General features: G+C 36.8%; 2 protein-coding genes across 3 annotated transcripts; one reads left to right on the top strand and one right to left on the bottom strand.

The window, feature by feature from the left end:
• Positions 1 to 8600: 8600 nt before the first annotated feature.
• LOC112286043 (putative protein S-acyltransferase 14) lies at positions 8601 to 11080 on the top strand. Of its 2 annotated transcripts, none has more exons than XM_024527557.2 (2): positions 8601 to 8741; positions 9100 to 11080. In XM_024527557.2, exon 2 carries the CDS (start codon positions 9378 to 9380, stop codon positions 10293 to 10295), a length of 918 nt encoding a protein of 305 aa, XP_024383325.1. In that variant the 5' UTR covers positions 8601 to 8741; positions 9100 to 9377; the 3' UTR covers positions 10296 to 11080. The 2 variants fall into 2 exon arrangements, with proteins under 2 accessions (XP_024383325.1, XP_090112055.1); XM_090255929.1 differs by having other exon boundaries at positions 8638 to 8770.
• Positions 11081 to 13256: 2176 nt separating this feature from the next.
• Positions 13257 to 14448, bottom strand: LOC112280604 (uncharacterized). The gene is made up of 2 exons (XM_024516258.3): positions 13739 to 14448; positions 13257 to 13577 (listed from the first exon to the last, which is right to left on the bottom strand). Exon 1 carries the CDS (start codon positions 14280 to 14282, stop codon positions 13758 to 13760), a length of 525 nt encoding a protein of 174 aa, XP_024372026.1. The 5' UTR covers positions 14283 to 14448; the 3' UTR covers positions 13257 to 13577; positions 13739 to 13757.
• Positions 14449 to 17215: the final 2767 nt, after the last annotated feature.

The raw sequence follows: 17215 nt of genomic DNA on the forward strand, positions 1-17215 counted from the left end.
AAAACTAAAGATCCTTGAAACTAGATTGGAAACAAGAAAGGAGTTGACAAGAGTGAAGAAGGCTTCACTCTTGTCTCTATATATACTATCTAACTAGGAGCTATGTGGCGACATTCTATAGGACCTCCAATATGTGTTGACTTTGTAGGACACATGCGTTGACTTACAAGGTAAGTTTTTCTACGTGTGGGCCACATAGTTAGCTTGGTCTTCAAGCTAAAAATATGTGTGGTACATGGCCAATTGTTTGATTATGTTTCTAATCCCAAAAAGTCAACTAAAGACACCTATAAAGTCAAAGCAGTATCTATGAAGCTTTTAGGAAGCTTCCATATCAAATACTATAGAATTAACTTACTTTTATTTACTTTTACTTACTTCTATCTATTTATACATATTATTATTGGCTTACATGTGTATGTCCGTGACATTACCCCTCCTTCTAGGGACGAGTTCCATGAGGAGCGGTAATCATATACTGAGAAAATCTATGATGCGACGAATTGTACTTGCCACATACTCTTATCTTTATTTTCTTCGAAGATGATTGATAGGACCTTTCAACCAACGGTAGTGTCCCATACCAGGGCGGAAAGACGACCTAGTTATTTGATCATTGTTGAAGCCTTCATAACTTCTTTCGAATAAAATATTTGGAATACCATCAGGAGTTGTTCCTACCTCTAGTAAAATCACCAAACATCGAGAGTCCCTTCCAAGGTCGTGATATCAAACGCATTGTATTTCGCCATCTATTTGAGGAAGAACATGTTATTCTTGAAGATCTTCATCTCGATTGCATCGTCTTAAAGGTTGTGAAAATTATAATGTCTCGTCTGGTAGGTCAACAAACGAAGACTCTTGAGTCAAATCTGTTGGTTGTTAGTTCTCTATTTCTTGAGCATCACAACTACAAAGAAGATACAAACAAGGATTGAAAGTAGAATGTTATCTTGCCTAGAAATTGTTTCTTTTATAAAGAAAGTTTTCATCTTGATTTTGATGGATGTCATTAATAAAAAGCCTCCACCGCCTTAGTTGCATTTGTAAGATTCTTTACTAGCTTCCATGTACGTTCACTAATATCATATCCATACCAATGTACAAGATATTTCAATTTATTTTGGCGCCGCCTTGATTCTAAGACTTCTTTTACTTCAAACTCTTCATTATTGTCCACTTCTATAGGAAGAAGTGGAGCTTGTCTTCTTCTTGGTATGTCCACTATCTTGTATGGTTCAAGAAGAGATACATGAAATACTAGATGGATTTTTATTGATTCTAGTAGATGTAAACGATATGCAACTAGATTGATTTGTGAAGAAATAGAAAATGGTCCAAACCTTCGATAGTCCAACTTGTCACAAGGATGAGTGGTCTTGATATTGTGACAAAGTAACCATACCTTATCACCCATGTGGAATGGTGGTTGTTTCTTTCGATAGATATCCGCATTGACCTTTTCTTGTTCTTAAGCTTCTTTTAACTACACCTTCATTGTTACATGTAGCTCTGACAAATGAATTGCCAAATCTTTTGCAATAGGATTATCAATTTTAAAAAGTCAAAAGTATCAAGTCATGGATGATAACTATAATTGGCAAAGAAAGGTGTTTATTTCGTAGAAGAATGTACCGTATTATTGTAAGCAAACTTTGCCAATGGCAAAAGAGTTATCCAATCATCTTATTGGTAGTTAATGGTACATCTTAAATACTACTCCAAAACTTGATTAACACGCTCCGTTTGTCCATCAGTTTGAAGATGGAATGTCAAAGTTAGTTTTATATCCACTTTTAGAATTTTGAAAAGACTCTCCCAAAATCTTAATACAAATTGAGTTCCCCTATCTGATATAATATCCGTGGGTAATCCATGATAGCGATAGATATTATCAAGAAAGAGCTTAGCTGTTTCTTCACCTATGATAGATTTTGTATATGGTACAAAATGTGCCAACTTGATAAAACAATCCACTATCACGAATATAGAGTCATAAGAACTTGAGATTGGAAGATCTGTGATGAAATGCATAGAAATAGAAAACCATGATTATTCTGAAATGAGTAATGGCTGAAGAAGTCCATAAGGTTGATGACGAGGAGTTTTTGATCTCAAGCAAACATCATAGGATTGTACAAAATCTTTGACTGCTTTCCACATTTGTGGCCACCAAAAGTTCCTAGATATTAGTTCCAAAGTCTTATTGTATCCAAGATGTTCTATGATTAGAAAGTCATGACGAGCTTGAAGAACACGTAATCAAGCTTCACCTTTTGGAACATATAGGCGTCCCTCAAAATATAGTAGATTCTTCTTGAATTCAAACTTGAAAGTATTATGAGACTTTAAAGGATTTTCCTTAACATTACAAATAAGAGGATTAGAAGACATACTTGATTGAACTTGCTTAATGAAAGTTGAATCAATAGTTAGTATTGATTTCATTGCTCGAAGATGAAGATGCTCTGGCTTCAAGAAAATTATTTGTTGTTGATCAAAAGCAGCATTTCCTTCCTTTGGTGCAAGATAAGATTGTTTAGAGAGTGCATCTGACAAACCTTCTTATTTTCCTCATCAATAAGTGAACTTGAATTCGAATCTTGACAAAGACATACTCCAACATGCTTGGCGACGATTCAAAACATGTGCTGATATAAAATATTTAAGGTTCTTGAAATCCATATATATTGTGACTGGTCTATAAGCACCGTCTAGATAATGGCACCATTCTTAAAATGAATCTACAATTATAAGAAGTTCTTTGTCATGGATCTTGTAGTTGATCTCAACTGTTGAAAATTTTTTGGAATGAAAAGCTATTGGGTGAAGTTTATCATCTGTTTCCATTTGTCACAATACGGCATCCAAAGCAAAGTTTGATGCAACTGCTTCCATAAAAAATGGCTTAGAAAAATCGATGCGATACAAGATTGGTGCAGAAACAAAGGCTGTCTTCAAAGCTTCAAATACTACTTCTACTTCTTGATTCCATTGAAGTTTGTCTTTATAAGTCAAACGTGTAAATGCAGCTGCAACTTGAGAGAAGTCTTTGATGAAGATCCGATAGTAGTTGGCAAATTCCAAAAAGCATTGGACATCTCTTACCGTTTTGGGAATCTTCCAATCCATAATAGTTTGAACTTTCTTAGGATCCATTATAAGTCCATCATTTAAAATGATGTATCCTAAGAAGTCGACTTGAGTAGTATGAAATATACACTTTTTTATCTTGGCATAGAATCTTGCATCTTTTAGTTTTTGTAATACTTGACAAACATGAAGTTTATATTCTTCTAAGTTCTTAGAATAGATTAAGATGTCATCTAGGTAATAGACAATAAAATCATCTAAAAACTCTCGAAAGATATCATTTATTAAATGTTGGAATATTGCTAGTACATTTGTAAGTCCAAAAGGCATGACGTTGTATTTGAAATGTCTATACCTTGTTCAAAACGCAGTCTTCCATTCATCTCCTTCTTTGATGCATATCAACTTGTATGCTCACTATAGATCTATTTTTATATAGATCTTAGCTTGATTCAACTGATCAAGAAGTCTAGATATCAAAGGTAGCAAATACCTATTTTTAATAGTGATCTTGTTGAGTCCTCGATAATGAACACACATCGTCAATGATCCATCTTTTTTCTTTACAAATAAAATTGGAGCTCCTGCTCGAGATTTGGAATCACATATGAAGTTTTTGGCCAAATTCTCTTCCATATACTCCTTGAGTTTAGCCAACTCATTTTGAGATAAATTATAGATTGGTCCAAATGGCGGTTGTGCTCCTTCTTGAAGGTCAATTGAGCAGTCATAGGAATGATGTTCTAGAAGAATATCCGCATTTTTTTTTTCAAATATATCTTAAAAATCTAGATATTGGCTTGGAATGCCACTTGAAGTCTTTCCACCAATAGAAACATGTGTGGCATAAATGACACAAGGTGATCCTTCTTTTGCAGCATGCAAGAAAGCACTTGCACCTACAAATATAGGTTTAATTATACTAGACTTATGACTTTCTTCTTGATTAACTACACTCTTACTTATATTTTTAAAAAAGTCAAGACTACGAGAAGTCTAATCTATTTTAGGATTTTATTTTTCTAACCATGATAAACCTAAAATGATTGGATTAGAAAGAGATCTAATAATATTAAATATTATAAAACTACTATGACCATTAGTTGCTATTTCTATAGGAAGGATTTCATGAGTAACATCTCTTGAAGACAACGGATGACCATCTATGACTTCTACATGAACAGATTTAGTTTTCTTAACTAAAAATATGCTATGTCTTTTAGCAAATTTTTTATCTAAGAAACATGCTAAGGCTCCTAAATCTAGTAAAGAAGAGGCTTTAAGATGTTTAGGTCCTAGAATAATATTTATCATAAATCATAGAGATGGTTCTAAGGAAAGGATAGGACCTTCACTAGGTGTTGTACAAGGTTCCAGCTACATGGTGCCTATTATAGCTGGACAAATTCGTTTTTCAACATGCTATCTCCTTTGATTGCCGTACTCCTCATTTTATAGTTGCGTCGCTTCTTTGGACAATGTTGAACAGTGTGCTTAGGTTCTCCACAATATAAGCATAATCTTTCTTGACGACAACGAGTCTTTTCTTGCTCAATAAGAAATTTGAAACGTACTACATCAATTTATATATCCTCTACTTCCGAATGTTTGTATTGAAGAGATGTTGGTATTGCTATTGAATTATAATTACGTTGAGGTTCACTTGTACAATTCTCAGATCAAAATTCAAAAGATAATTGTCGCACTTCATAGCAAAGTCAATTGCTTGACTCAATGTTTGAAGATCAGGTAAGTTGAGCATTAATTTTTTTACCTCATATTGTAATCCGTAGAGAAATTGGCTAATAAGTGCAGCATCATCCCACTTGATATTAGTTGCAAGTTGTCGAAATTGTGAAGCATACAATGTTACTGATTGATTGCCTTATCATAAAATACGGAACTTATTGGTTGCAACATGAATTGCATCATGTTTTCCATACATGGATCGAAACTCTACCAAAAAAGCCTCTAGATTATCCAATATTAGATCTCGTCGTTCAAGAAAAGATGAAAACCATGATAATGTTGAATCTGAAAGAAGCATATCCATAAATCTAACTTGCGATCCTGGAGTTGGATAGCTTTGGGATTGAAGTTCAATCACAAGTTGTACTTGATTAATAAATTCTTTAAACTTTGATCTAGTGCCATCAAACTTCTCGGATAGGGTAATTCTTGGTTCTCTAACATTAGAAGGACGTTCTACCATAGGAGAAGGGACATGATTTGGTACAGATGTTGAAGTAGCTCCAATCATTTCTATAACTTCACTTCCTACCAATCTTGTTGCTCCTTATGGTGGTAAATTGAGTTGATGCATCGCAAGCATTAACTTTCTCAATTGTTCTTGCATTTGTGCCATTACACTCTTTATTTCAGCAAGTTCTATCATGATAACACTTAGATAAGAGAAGATGCCTAATATCGCTTAAAACAAATAGAAGAGAGGACTTAAGAAAAAAGAAAATACTAAGGACAATATCAGTTTAGAAGAGGGTAATCCGCAACTTCTAATATGCTTATATCTTATCAAAAAAAAAGGGTAATCCACTCTTAATCATGATTAGACAAAGCTCTGATATTGTAAGTATACTCTTGTCAATCTATCAAGGATAAGAACATGATAAAGACAAATAAATAAGTGAGACTTCTCTCAAAGAAAGATGACAAAATAGAAATAACTTGATATATATATTAAGAAAGAAACTAGAATGGCTATTGCTAAAAGCCAAGAAAACTAGAGACCCTTGAAACTAGACTTGAATCAAGAAAGAAGTTGACAAGAGTGAAGAAGGCTTCACTCTTGTCTCTATATATACTATCTAACAAGGAGCTATGTCGCGACATTCTATAGGACCTCCTATATGTGTTGACTTTGTAGGACACATGCCTTGACTTACAAGGCAAGTTTTCCTACATGTGGGCTACATAGTTAGCTTGGTCTTCAAGCTAACAACATGTGTGGCACATGGCCAACTGTTTGATTATGTTTTTAATCCCAAAAAATCAATTAAAGACACCTATAAAGTCAAAGTAGCATCTATAAAGCTTCTAGAAAGCTTCTATATCAAATACTATAGAATTAACTTATTTTTACTTACTTTTACTTACTTCTATCTATTTATACATGTAATTATTGGCTTACATGTGTATGTCCATGACACTTCTACCAAGAGTAGCATTTATAATTTTTTTTCTTTTATAGAAAACTTAAACGAATCTATAAGTCAAATTTAAGGAAGATTAACTTAATCCTCTAATATCAAATAAAAATTTCTACAAAGATGAATAATCTACTTTTTTAAATACAAAAATCAAACTTAAAAAACTAAAATATTAGTTTAAAAGTCATTAATATCTTACCTTCAAAATACAAGAATAGAAATGAGGCAATTTACTTAATACATAGATAAATGATAGGCAGGTAGTAAAACCTATGAATATTAAAATTATCTTTTATAAAAATAGATTCTATTTACTTTATAGAGCCATAAATAAGGCAAAATAAGATAGATTAAAAAAATAAGAATATAAGCATATATAAGAAAGAGTTAAGAATTGATTTTAGAAAAAATTATCTCAAGAAGACAAGAATTGATACTTAGAGAGGACTAATTGGCAACTACAGTCAAAATCATATCCTAAGGCACAAAATTGAGTACATATAGTGACTTTAAAGTTTTGAAAGAAGTAACACCATGGTTGAGTTGCTACTTATACAAATTAAGGCCTAAGAGCTTTTGAAAAAATTATGCACATATTACAACTGATATTATATTGTCAATTTGTCTATAGCTATCATGAAGGAAAGTCTTGTCAACTTCTTGGAGAAGAGGGTTTCTACCTCTCCACTCTCCATATTTGCAAAAGACCTCAAAGTACCAAGGAATAAAGCTTAGTTTAAGTTCCAAAAATTTGATGGAGTGGAGATTAGAGGAAGTTATGTTGAGCTGCATCTCTTTCATATGTAGACTAATACCATGTCAAACAAGAGAAGGCATTAGTTGATCCTTAGTGTCAACACTTCTAGTGCCAACACCTTAATTATCAAATAACATCAAATATGAAGTAATCTCACAACACCTTCATTACCAAACAACATTAAATAGAAAGTAATCTCAAAATATTCAATGGACAAAGAACATCGTAGCTACACTTTAGAAGAAACACTTCCAAAAAGAATTTTGGAGTAGTTGAAGTTCAAAATTCATCAATGAATAAAAAAACTGAAAAAAAAAAAAAAAAAAAAAAATGAGATCAAGGAGGCCTACATCCCTATTGACAAAAAAGCTACTATAGATCAAGGCTAGCCTCTCTTCTTTGTGATCATCATCTTTTTATTTTATTTTATTTTATTTTATTTATTTTTTCTTCTTCTTCTTCTTTTTGATTTTTTTCTTCTATTATATATATATATATATATATATATATATATATTTCTATTCCTTGATTTTCTTCTATTTTTTATTTATTTACTTATTTATTTTATTTTAAGAACTATTAATATTTTTTTCTATAAAAGATGTATATAAAAAAGTAATTTTAAAATTGTCCTTAATCTTATAAATTTTTCTTTTATAATCAAATCTTAGTTCAAATTTTATTTACTTTCTTAGTATTTAGGAATTTATATTTTTGCATATTTTATACAAGTAATATATATATTTTCTTTTTTTTCTTTTTTTTTCTTTTTTTTACTTTTATACTTTTTAATAAGTATAGTAGATTTATTTCTAAAAAATAATTAAATTCTTAATTATATAATGACCTAATAGGTTGTTGTAATTATATATGAATAAATGCTAATATTACATCTATAAATTATCAATCAACAACAAAGAAATAAACACTTGTCTATATAATTATTTAATGAGTTCATGAATAATATTAAATAATGAAAATTTAACATATCTTTAAAATAATTATATATATATATATATATATATATATATGTATATATATATATATGTATATATAATTTTCAAATAAAATTTAAATATTTAAAAGATTTTTTCTTATAAATTTTTTTAAGAAATTCTTACAATTATGTTATGCTTGAATGATTGTAATTAATTATCCTACAAAATATTCATGTGTTAATTAATTATAACTATTGCAAGTTATAAGTCACAATAGTTTAGGATCATAATACTAAAATTAATGAAAAAATATTGTGACTTAAATCAATAAAAAAATATTAATGGAAACTTATATTAATGGTTGAAAAATTTCTTCCAATTGTTGATAAAAAGAAGAATCTCATGTAATCATGATTAGATAATCTTATGAGTTGTCCTATGTCTGTCGCTACGGAGAAAAGAAAAGGAAAAAAGCAATTAACAGAAATAGCGACGTTATATATTCCCTAAGTGGAGCGATCCTAAATTCAATGGTAGCCCATTGCAGTTCCACGAGTGTGGGTGGCTCATTTATCTGCCACGTCAGAAACTTCCTCTGCCAACGTGGCAAATCGCCTTCTCCCAGGTCATCACCCTTGTCTTCGTCCATCTCCGACGTCGGGGAAAGAGAGTGCGAAGAAGCCTCGTGGTGCTGGAGAAGAGACATGGATCGCCAAACCCTAAGCAGGCGTTTCTCTGTGCAGCTACCCCGCGCTACACGTCCCTCGTCGTCCCCATGCCCTCCAGGTTGATGCCCATCCCTTCCTCCTTCTCATGTACGTGGTGCGCTACTTTCTTTGGTCCAGGCTCTATGTGATGCCGTTGTATTTGACGTTCTTTTCACCTTTTGTGGATGGATGTTGGTATTTGATTTGAGTCGCACAGGGATACGGGAGAGTTTCCTGTATTTCGAATCATGGTCTGAGCGCCGAATCAATGTACGTGTGAGCTTGGAGTGATTTAGGGCTGTACAGAGGTATGCAGAGTTGCTGGGTAGGATTCGGAGCATATTTGAGTTGGGGATGGTATTGAGTGGAAGCGGTAGGGTTGCGTTTTGAGTTTGGGATTTATAATAGACGTCTTTGTTTGGTGGACTTTGGATCAGATTCTTCGAGCCTTTGAAGCATGATCGTTGGTTGCTGTATATGCTTGAGATCTGGAACAGAGTGTGGATCGAAGTTAGAGAGACGAGGGAGTCGGGTTGTTGTATGAGGTTTGAAACCCGCATTGGAGATGTTGTTTTGGATATGATTTTCGAAGGCTCGCAATATTTTTCTAAATCGTAGTAGAACTCGGAGAAAGCTGGCGATATCCCAACCAAGGTCTTTGAAGCGAGTCTTATCAGACCTGCACCCATTTCCCATTCTGGTAGTCACGCCCACCATGGCTTGGAATGTGTTCAAGTTTTGTACGGGTCTCAAGGCTGTCGGTTCTATTATGGTGCTGGTGGTGCTGGGGGTTGTTGGGGTATCCTACTATGCCGTGGTGATTACCAATTATGGACCAGAGCTTGCCAGAGGTGGCTCTGACGCATTTACGGCTTTTCTTGTACTCTTTCTCTTTCATGCTCTATTGGCGATGCTACTATGGTGCTATTTTTCGGTTGTGTTTACTGATCCTGGTGGTGTGCCACCGTCGTGGCGACCTTCTTCATCCGAGGAGGACCTAGAAGTGCCATCTTTACCTTTGACACAAAATTCTTCACATGATTCAGCTAAGATTCCGACGATGAGTCAAAGTGGTCGGGCTCGCTACTGTCGGAAGTGCTCTCAGTACAAGCCTCCACGTTGCCATCATTGTTCCGTATGTGGCCGGTGCATTTTGAAGATGGATCACCATTGTGTATGGGTGGTGAACTGCGTCGGTGCTTGTAATTATAAGTATTTCCTTCTTTTCCTCTTTTACACCTTGCTGGAGACTTCGGTGGTTACGGTGTCGCTATTGCCAGCATTTATTGCGTTCTTCGGGGACGTGGAAGAGACAGCTATTCCCGGTTCTCTGGTAGCTACCTTCCTCGGGTTTGTGCTGAACATGGCATTTGCTTTAAGTGTTCTTGGTTTCCTCATTATGCATATTTCTCTTGTTGGTGGCAATACAACCACCATCGAGGCTTATGAGAAGAAAACATCTACGAGGTGGCTATTTGATTTGGGGTGGAAGAGAAACTTCGAGCAGGTTTTTGGCACAAGGAAGCTCTATTGGTTCCTTCCATTGTACGATAAGGAAGACTTGAGAAAGATCACTGCATTGAATGGGCTCGACTACCCTATGAGGTCTGATCTAGAAGGCCAGGAGTATTAGACGGGGATTTGTGTTGTGGCAGACAAGTATTTGCGAGGGTCGAAGTTCTTTGCTGTCACAGGGTTTTAAAGAGGAATTTCGGCTCGTTTCACGCCCTCTTGATATTTCTTTTCTGACGAAGTAACCAAATCAGATGATCTTAGAAGCTTAAGTGAAAGTATTGGACGATAGCTATGGCGTTGTTTTGTTACGTCTGGCCATTTTACTTGCCCTGAAGCAATTGTGTTCCTTTCAGATGCTTGGTTTCTTCACACATGCCTGGAGGTCTCTGCTTCCGATTTCTGCTATGTTATTTGTAATGCTAATGTAGGAGGGAGTAAGATGTTTTAGTTGATGACACGGAAGATGGTAGGAGATAAGACGGAGCACTCAACAGCAGTCTTTTTAGTTCACATGTTTGAGCCAAGCATCCGCCTCTAATTAGGCCATATATTTTTGCTGGCAATAGTCGTTGTCAACCGTACTTTGCACATTGACAACATGGTGCCAAGAGAGTGGTTGCCTGGTGGTGTGGTCAAGCTTGAATGCTGACCAAGCCTGACATTAGAGATGAAGACATTAGCCTATACTCTCAGAGATGAAGTAATTTGTGAAGTGCTGGCTGACCTCAGGCGAGGCTGTGATACCTCCACCTGTGGTTTCCACTAGCTCTGGTTAAGAATCTGGAGCAGTTTGGAGCAAGGCAGTCTATGATTTCTCACTACTCCCAATATTGTACACTGAAAGCATTAATTAAAGCCTCTAAGGTTAAGAGGGTCTGTATTTTAGTTGCTTACAGGGCAATATATCTTGTGGAGCTTTCTTCACTTGTCAGCAGCCAGGTTGCGTTGAACTGGGATGTAATCATGGGGTTGGGTCAGAGTCGTACTGTGCTTAGGCTTCAAAAATGTATTTCCTGGAAATAATAATTCAAGTAAATAAAGCAATTTTAGGAGGCGCTTCTCTTTCAAGTCATAGTGTGGAGCATCTTTTCTGATGATTGTTGCAATTTCGATAAGCAAGTAAAGAGCTTCTGCTTCTTGTAGCATCACGATTTGTTGTAGGGGACACGCACACCACTTCAAAATTAGCACAGGAATGAATCGAGTGCGAATATTCGAAGTGGAAGCTACACCCTCTGCTTTCCATCGCTGTTGAATAATCAGTACTGCTTGGATTGATGTTAGGAACCTGCAGTGTTATATCAACGATGTCAATGATGTCCGTATTGAGGGCGATCACAGTTTGAATCTGCGGCCAACTCTCTTTCCATTTTGTGGCGTAAGATTTGAGGTCCACTTCTTATTGGAGACATTTTGAGAAGTCGGCTTCAGGTAATGATTATTCAGGATAGCACTTCGTTTACGGCTGAAACATGAAAGATTTTTAGCTTCAGTCTCTCAATTTAGCTGTTCTGAATCCACGAAGTTTGAATGTGAACGTAGGGCAAGCAATGGAATGCTTTCATTCTAATTATCAGTTTAAGTTAAGAATAGATGTAGAGTTCTGTTTTTTTTAGGATCGAGGAGCACCGAAGTTTTCGGAAACATTTCCTTAGGGATCGCAGATTGGAGAACAGAATTCAACACTGCACTAGCGACACAATGTGAGGTTATGTGAGATGGCTTGTCGCCTTCAACCGTTATTACTACGTGTTAACTCATGAGGGCCACAGATTCTCCTTGACCTAGTGAGCGTCTCCATCCTCATCATCTATAATCTTTTCTCCTTATAATGTTAACGAAAAACCTGAGATTTTCAATACGTTCAAGGTAGCATTCAGAGTCGCGCAGGACTTGCAATCTGCTGTTAAGATGGATAGGCCCTTTCGTTTAACGCTGGTGAAACTACCTACGTGAAGCTTTTTCTCGCTCTACAGTATCAGATTTCGAGCCATGCGCTTGTTACTGGATGAAAACATACATAATGATATTCTCATGACAAGGCCTGCGATGTTGGCGTTAAGTTTTAATGTTAACTTATTAGTTCATGCAGCTGAAGTTACACTGTTCCGTTCCGCTTTGAGGCGGTTTTGCATCGTCGACAACCAGTGCTCACCTGCAGCTACCAGCTTTCACAGCACTGACAGTATAATGTGCCGCTATCGTCTAGTCCAATTAGGCCTTCATCTTCACACTCACGTTTTACAAAACTGGGTACCTGCTCAATTTAGGTCCTAACCTTATCAGTTTATGTCTCAACTTATCAGTGAGTGTCGTTAAGTTCCTCAATTATCTGACAAAAAACAAGAGATGATTGAGTACAAAAGTATTCATATCATTGCCAAGGCTATAAATTTGAACGTAGACACATTCTTTCATGGAAATAACCAAAAAATAAGATTGTTTCATGCTACTACCCTAAACATAAAGAATGCAATTGAAACATGTAAAAGTTATAAACATTATATCCATTGATTTCAAAACTAACTTCGACAAGACGCAACAAAAATTCCAGGTTCTCTAAAAAAAAATCTCATATACATATATATACACATAAACAAAAAAAGTTTAATAAGTTATAGACACACAATTATGTCCTAAGGAAGTTGTAATAGACATGAAGCCACTTCAATTCATATATTCAAATCTCCTCCTTGCGAAGATCCGAACCAAATTATACATGCGTACAAATTTACAAATATTTGCACAAATATACAACATGGTATGTTTTCAAGTTTACCATCCAGTCCTACGTAAGTTCTGATAAAAAAACATTTATTTTTCTAGATCAACCATAAACTCATCAAAAAAAGCCTAACAATCACAGCAAATGATATCATGCATGGCAAAAGTCGTTTCGTGCCCGAATTCACAAGAACAGGTTTCAAGCCAATGAACTGTACCTATTCCACTCCAATCACTCACGACTGCGCACCAATGTCCATACAACTCCCTTATCATGTTTTCAAAGTCAAGCCCCAAAAGCACATTAATCCACAGCCAACAATCCACACAAGTTTGACCACCCAAGCACAACAAGTTTGCAGGTAGCGGCCTTCAGCGTCGCAACAATGGACGCTGATCTCGACCGATGCACATTACGATGAATAACGAAGTGGTCCTCCCTTAAACACAATCAAGCTGCCGACGTCCTCGACAACCCCAACTGCGTCGCTTCCGACGTACCTATAACTAATATCTCCTACAATCCATGTTCCCGCTCCTATGTGCATCACACAATGTCTCTTGAACGAGACTTCCGGTGCTGGCACCACCCGACCCGATCAGATCAACTCCTACAGTGGAGAGCGTGTCCCCATTCTCACAGCCCGATTGCAGAGACTCCAACAAGTCAACAATCCTGCGCATCATACCAAGAAACCACGCGACCCAACATGAGATTTCCCCGCCGATGTGCGATCACAAGCAACTCACAAGCACAGCTCCGCACAAGCCCCACCCGACACCGCAAACCTCGCCGATTGCCATCCAATGCAATGCATTGCCAACTCGCGCACATACCTTGACTGGGATCTGGAATCTAGTACTTCACGGTCAGGACCTCCTTCTTGCCGACCTTCACCACCAGACACCTCTCGCTCCCCCTCGCCTTCGCCTTCTCAAAAGCCGTCAGCGCCAGCACCTTCGTGCACTTGGGCACGACGTTCTTCAGAAACTCGGCCAACCTGATCGGGAAGCTCTTCGTCACAGCCCAGCCCCTGTTGTTCTTCACTGTCACCCACACGTGCACCACCGGAACGGAGCACCCCAGCTTCACGGGCCCGATGGCGGTCCACTGCCCAGACTTTGCCACCACACGCTTCGCCGCGTCCTTGCCCCGAACGACCAGCTTCACCGCTACGTCCCTCGTCGCCACGTTGTGAATGACGCACTTCAGCGAGAAGCTCGAATCCTTCTTCACGAAGGGGGCACGAGCAGGTGCGGGAACCGGAGTCGGCGCAGGAGCCTTCGCTGCGGCAGGAGCGGGAGCAGGTGCTACGTGAGCATCAGCCGCCACGGCTGCAGCTATCACGAGAACAGCAACGAGGAACAAAAGCTTGGCCATGGTGCGTGACGGAATCACGGGTGATGCAGACAAGGAGCAGCTATGCGGAACGGGAGCACAAGCAGATGCCGAGCTTGGAAGTGGTCGCTCAAGTGGACATGGGAAAGGGGACGGCTTATGTAGCGAGACGCTGAGGCCTCCGACTGCGCCAAGTTGCGCGGCGTCGCGCCGGTATCACAGAGGAACAGATATCACGCGCGCTCCAGAGAGCTTGCGCGGCAATGTCGCTGAACTAACAAAATTTCCTCTAAATATCGATTTTATAAAAAGTATTTATTCCATATAATCCTTGAGAAATTCTTTATTCGTTCAAAATACCAACATGAGCATCATTTGTATATAGTTGGTTGATTTGAAACGTGAAGCAAATATTTAAATAACTCATGTAAAGGAATGACTTTTATAACTCTTATTTTTTGTAGTTTTAAGATACATTGAAACCAAATCTAAAAATATGACATGCCAAATCTGACTAAGAACAATGTATTTTCTCTCTCCAAAACAAACTCAAACAAACAAACACTAAATCACAAAAACTACATGAAGACATATTAAATTAAATTTATACTGTAATTCTACACCTATACTCAACTACGTCTGCAGTTCTCATGCTTTGAAAACAAATATGATATAGCAAAGAAATTGAATAAAAATAGAAATAAGAACTGTGCAAGCCTTTCCAAGATCATGAAAACCAAATAAAACCAAATGATTCTCATTGTTCCTAAGCAAAGTCAATTTCTACTTGAGTGTCTTGTTGTCCAAGTACCCTACTCATTTTGTGTTAACAATCATTTTGTGGAAAAAATTGAACAAAGTATAAAGATTGTTAACAAAAACCAGTAAATACATTTTTCAAACTATCCAAATCTAACTCTGCCCCTAACAATTGAACCAATCCACATGAACTTGAGCCAGGTTCGTCGACGTTGCCTTCATTTCCGCTCGCATCTGATAACTTCGATCAAGTCTGGGATGTACAGATACGAAGCTAAAGAGGAATCCCCGATGCGAAATCCATGCAAATAATTCCTCTCCACATCCCAAACAGCCGCAGCGCACCGTATTATGATTAGATGCAGGCTAACAAATCTGGAGATTACAGGGTTCTCTCGGAGGAGAAAGCAATTTTAAAGTCAACTCCTCGATATATTAAAAGCAACTCCATCCACTTAAGTCGGGACGAACACACCAGCCACCCAATGAAATTATCAACAAGTCGCAACCTTCTGTGCTCCGTAAACTCAGTCGTACTCTCCGACATGACCCGCCCTGCATAACTCTGGAAGGTCCGTGTCTCCGAGATAGCACAGTGAACGCCCGGGATTGCACCAACCACGCCTGGCTACCTGAAAAAACAACGAAGGTATTACATCATCTCTACGACAGCTTCGCGGTTAAGCCCACGGCAAAGACGAACGAATTCCGATTGTTTGGACTGTCACATGAGCGCCGCATGTGGTCCCTGTTCCAAGTGCATCCTGCGTGGTATCGCACATAACGTCAAGAAATGGAACTTCCGGTCCTCGCGGCCCAAGAACAGCCATTCCCGTCACTGGACGCCGGTGGTAATTTAAGCTCCAGAAAAAACGTCCTCCACCCTTGACAATCCCGATTTCCCCCAAGTCTGTCCACTCCCCACCACAGCCAGAATAAACACGGGATTGGAACTGCCACAATGCTGCGAAGACATCCCCCAGAATTTACAGCCCTTGACAACATACCGCCCGAAATCCTCAACAACAAACACACGCAATACGTCGAGACAACGAAATGCTCGCGCAACACCCAAAACACCACCTTCGCAGGCACTTCATCTAACAAGCCGCAAGCACGATTATTATACATTTAATAATCATAAGGTGGCATTGGAAAGGTGACTTAAAGAACTACATTTTATAAAAAAGAAATTGATAAATTCTAATTTAGAACAAAAGAGAAAGAGTTCTTGGAAGTCAATGCTTCAAAACTAGAGTTTTTAAATGAGTTTTTTTTATATAGGTTTTGGTTTGGACCATACCTTGAATTTTTCGATAAAATATTGGCTCAAAATTTCTATAAGTGTAGATGACTATGTTAAAAATATTTCTAAAAAGTTTCACAGTATTTGAATATTGGTCTTTTGAGATATGGTGGATATAATGCTCAAGCGCTTAGAAGTTGATATAGTTAGTACTTGAAATTAGGCAATATCCAAAGATTTGTAATGAATTTATGGTTGATTGTTTGTATGAAGGTAGTTAAGAATATAATTTAATTTGTACAAAGTTTGAGTCTAATTGGACAATTAAATTGAGAGTTATGGGATGATACAAATTCAAAAGAAATCTCCATAAGAAGTGGTTTAAGGATATTTGGTCACATCTTGAGAACATTTGTGTATCCTAAATTTGTGTATTTGATGTAATTCTTTTCATGAAAACAAGCTATAAACAAGATTTAGATTTTACAAACTTGCAACTTATTTGAGTGATTAGTAGTAGCATAGAATAAAAGTTTCAATAAGCAAAGTTGTAAAGAAGAATATGACTTGTACCTAGGCAGATTTGAGAGGAATAACTTGTATTAGAAACTAAAAAGGTGAGGTATTAATAAATTGAAACTTAAGACAAAATAAAAGAAGAATCAGCATGGTTAAAACTATAGATACAAAACCAATTGTTGTAAAAAATAAGGGATAGGTCGGAAGCTTGTCATTGGTGAAGCCCATTGTGGTATAAGAAAAAAGTTCAATAAGTGGATGCTGATCTTGAAAGATGATATTTTTAGTAATATATATTTTAATATTATTAATTTATTAGAGCTTATATTATAAATATATATATTTATCTAGATTATAAGAGTTAAATAAACATAAGTAAATATAAATAGATTTGATGATATCTTGTTAAGAAGCTTTATAAACACAAATTTGACTTTATATATATTTATAG

Source organism: Physcomitrium patens, chromosome 1 (assembly GCF_059467195.1).
Source record: "Physcomitrium patens ecotype Gransden chromosome 1, ASM5946719v1, whole genome shotgun sequence".
NCBI lineage: Eukaryota > Viridiplantae > Streptophyta > Bryopsida > Funariales > Funariaceae > Physcomitrium > Physcomitrium patens.

What these genes read in the sequence shown, in the direction of transcription:
- LOC112286043 (XM_024527557.2), top strand. Translation starts at nt 9,378, where the DNA reads ATGGCTTGGAATGTGTTCAAGTTTTGTACGGGTCTCAAGGCTGTCGGT.
- LOC112280604 (XM_024516258.3), bottom strand. Translation starts at nt 14,282, where the DNA reads ATGGCCAAGCTTTTGTTCCTCGTTGCTGTTCTCGTGATAGCTGCAGCC.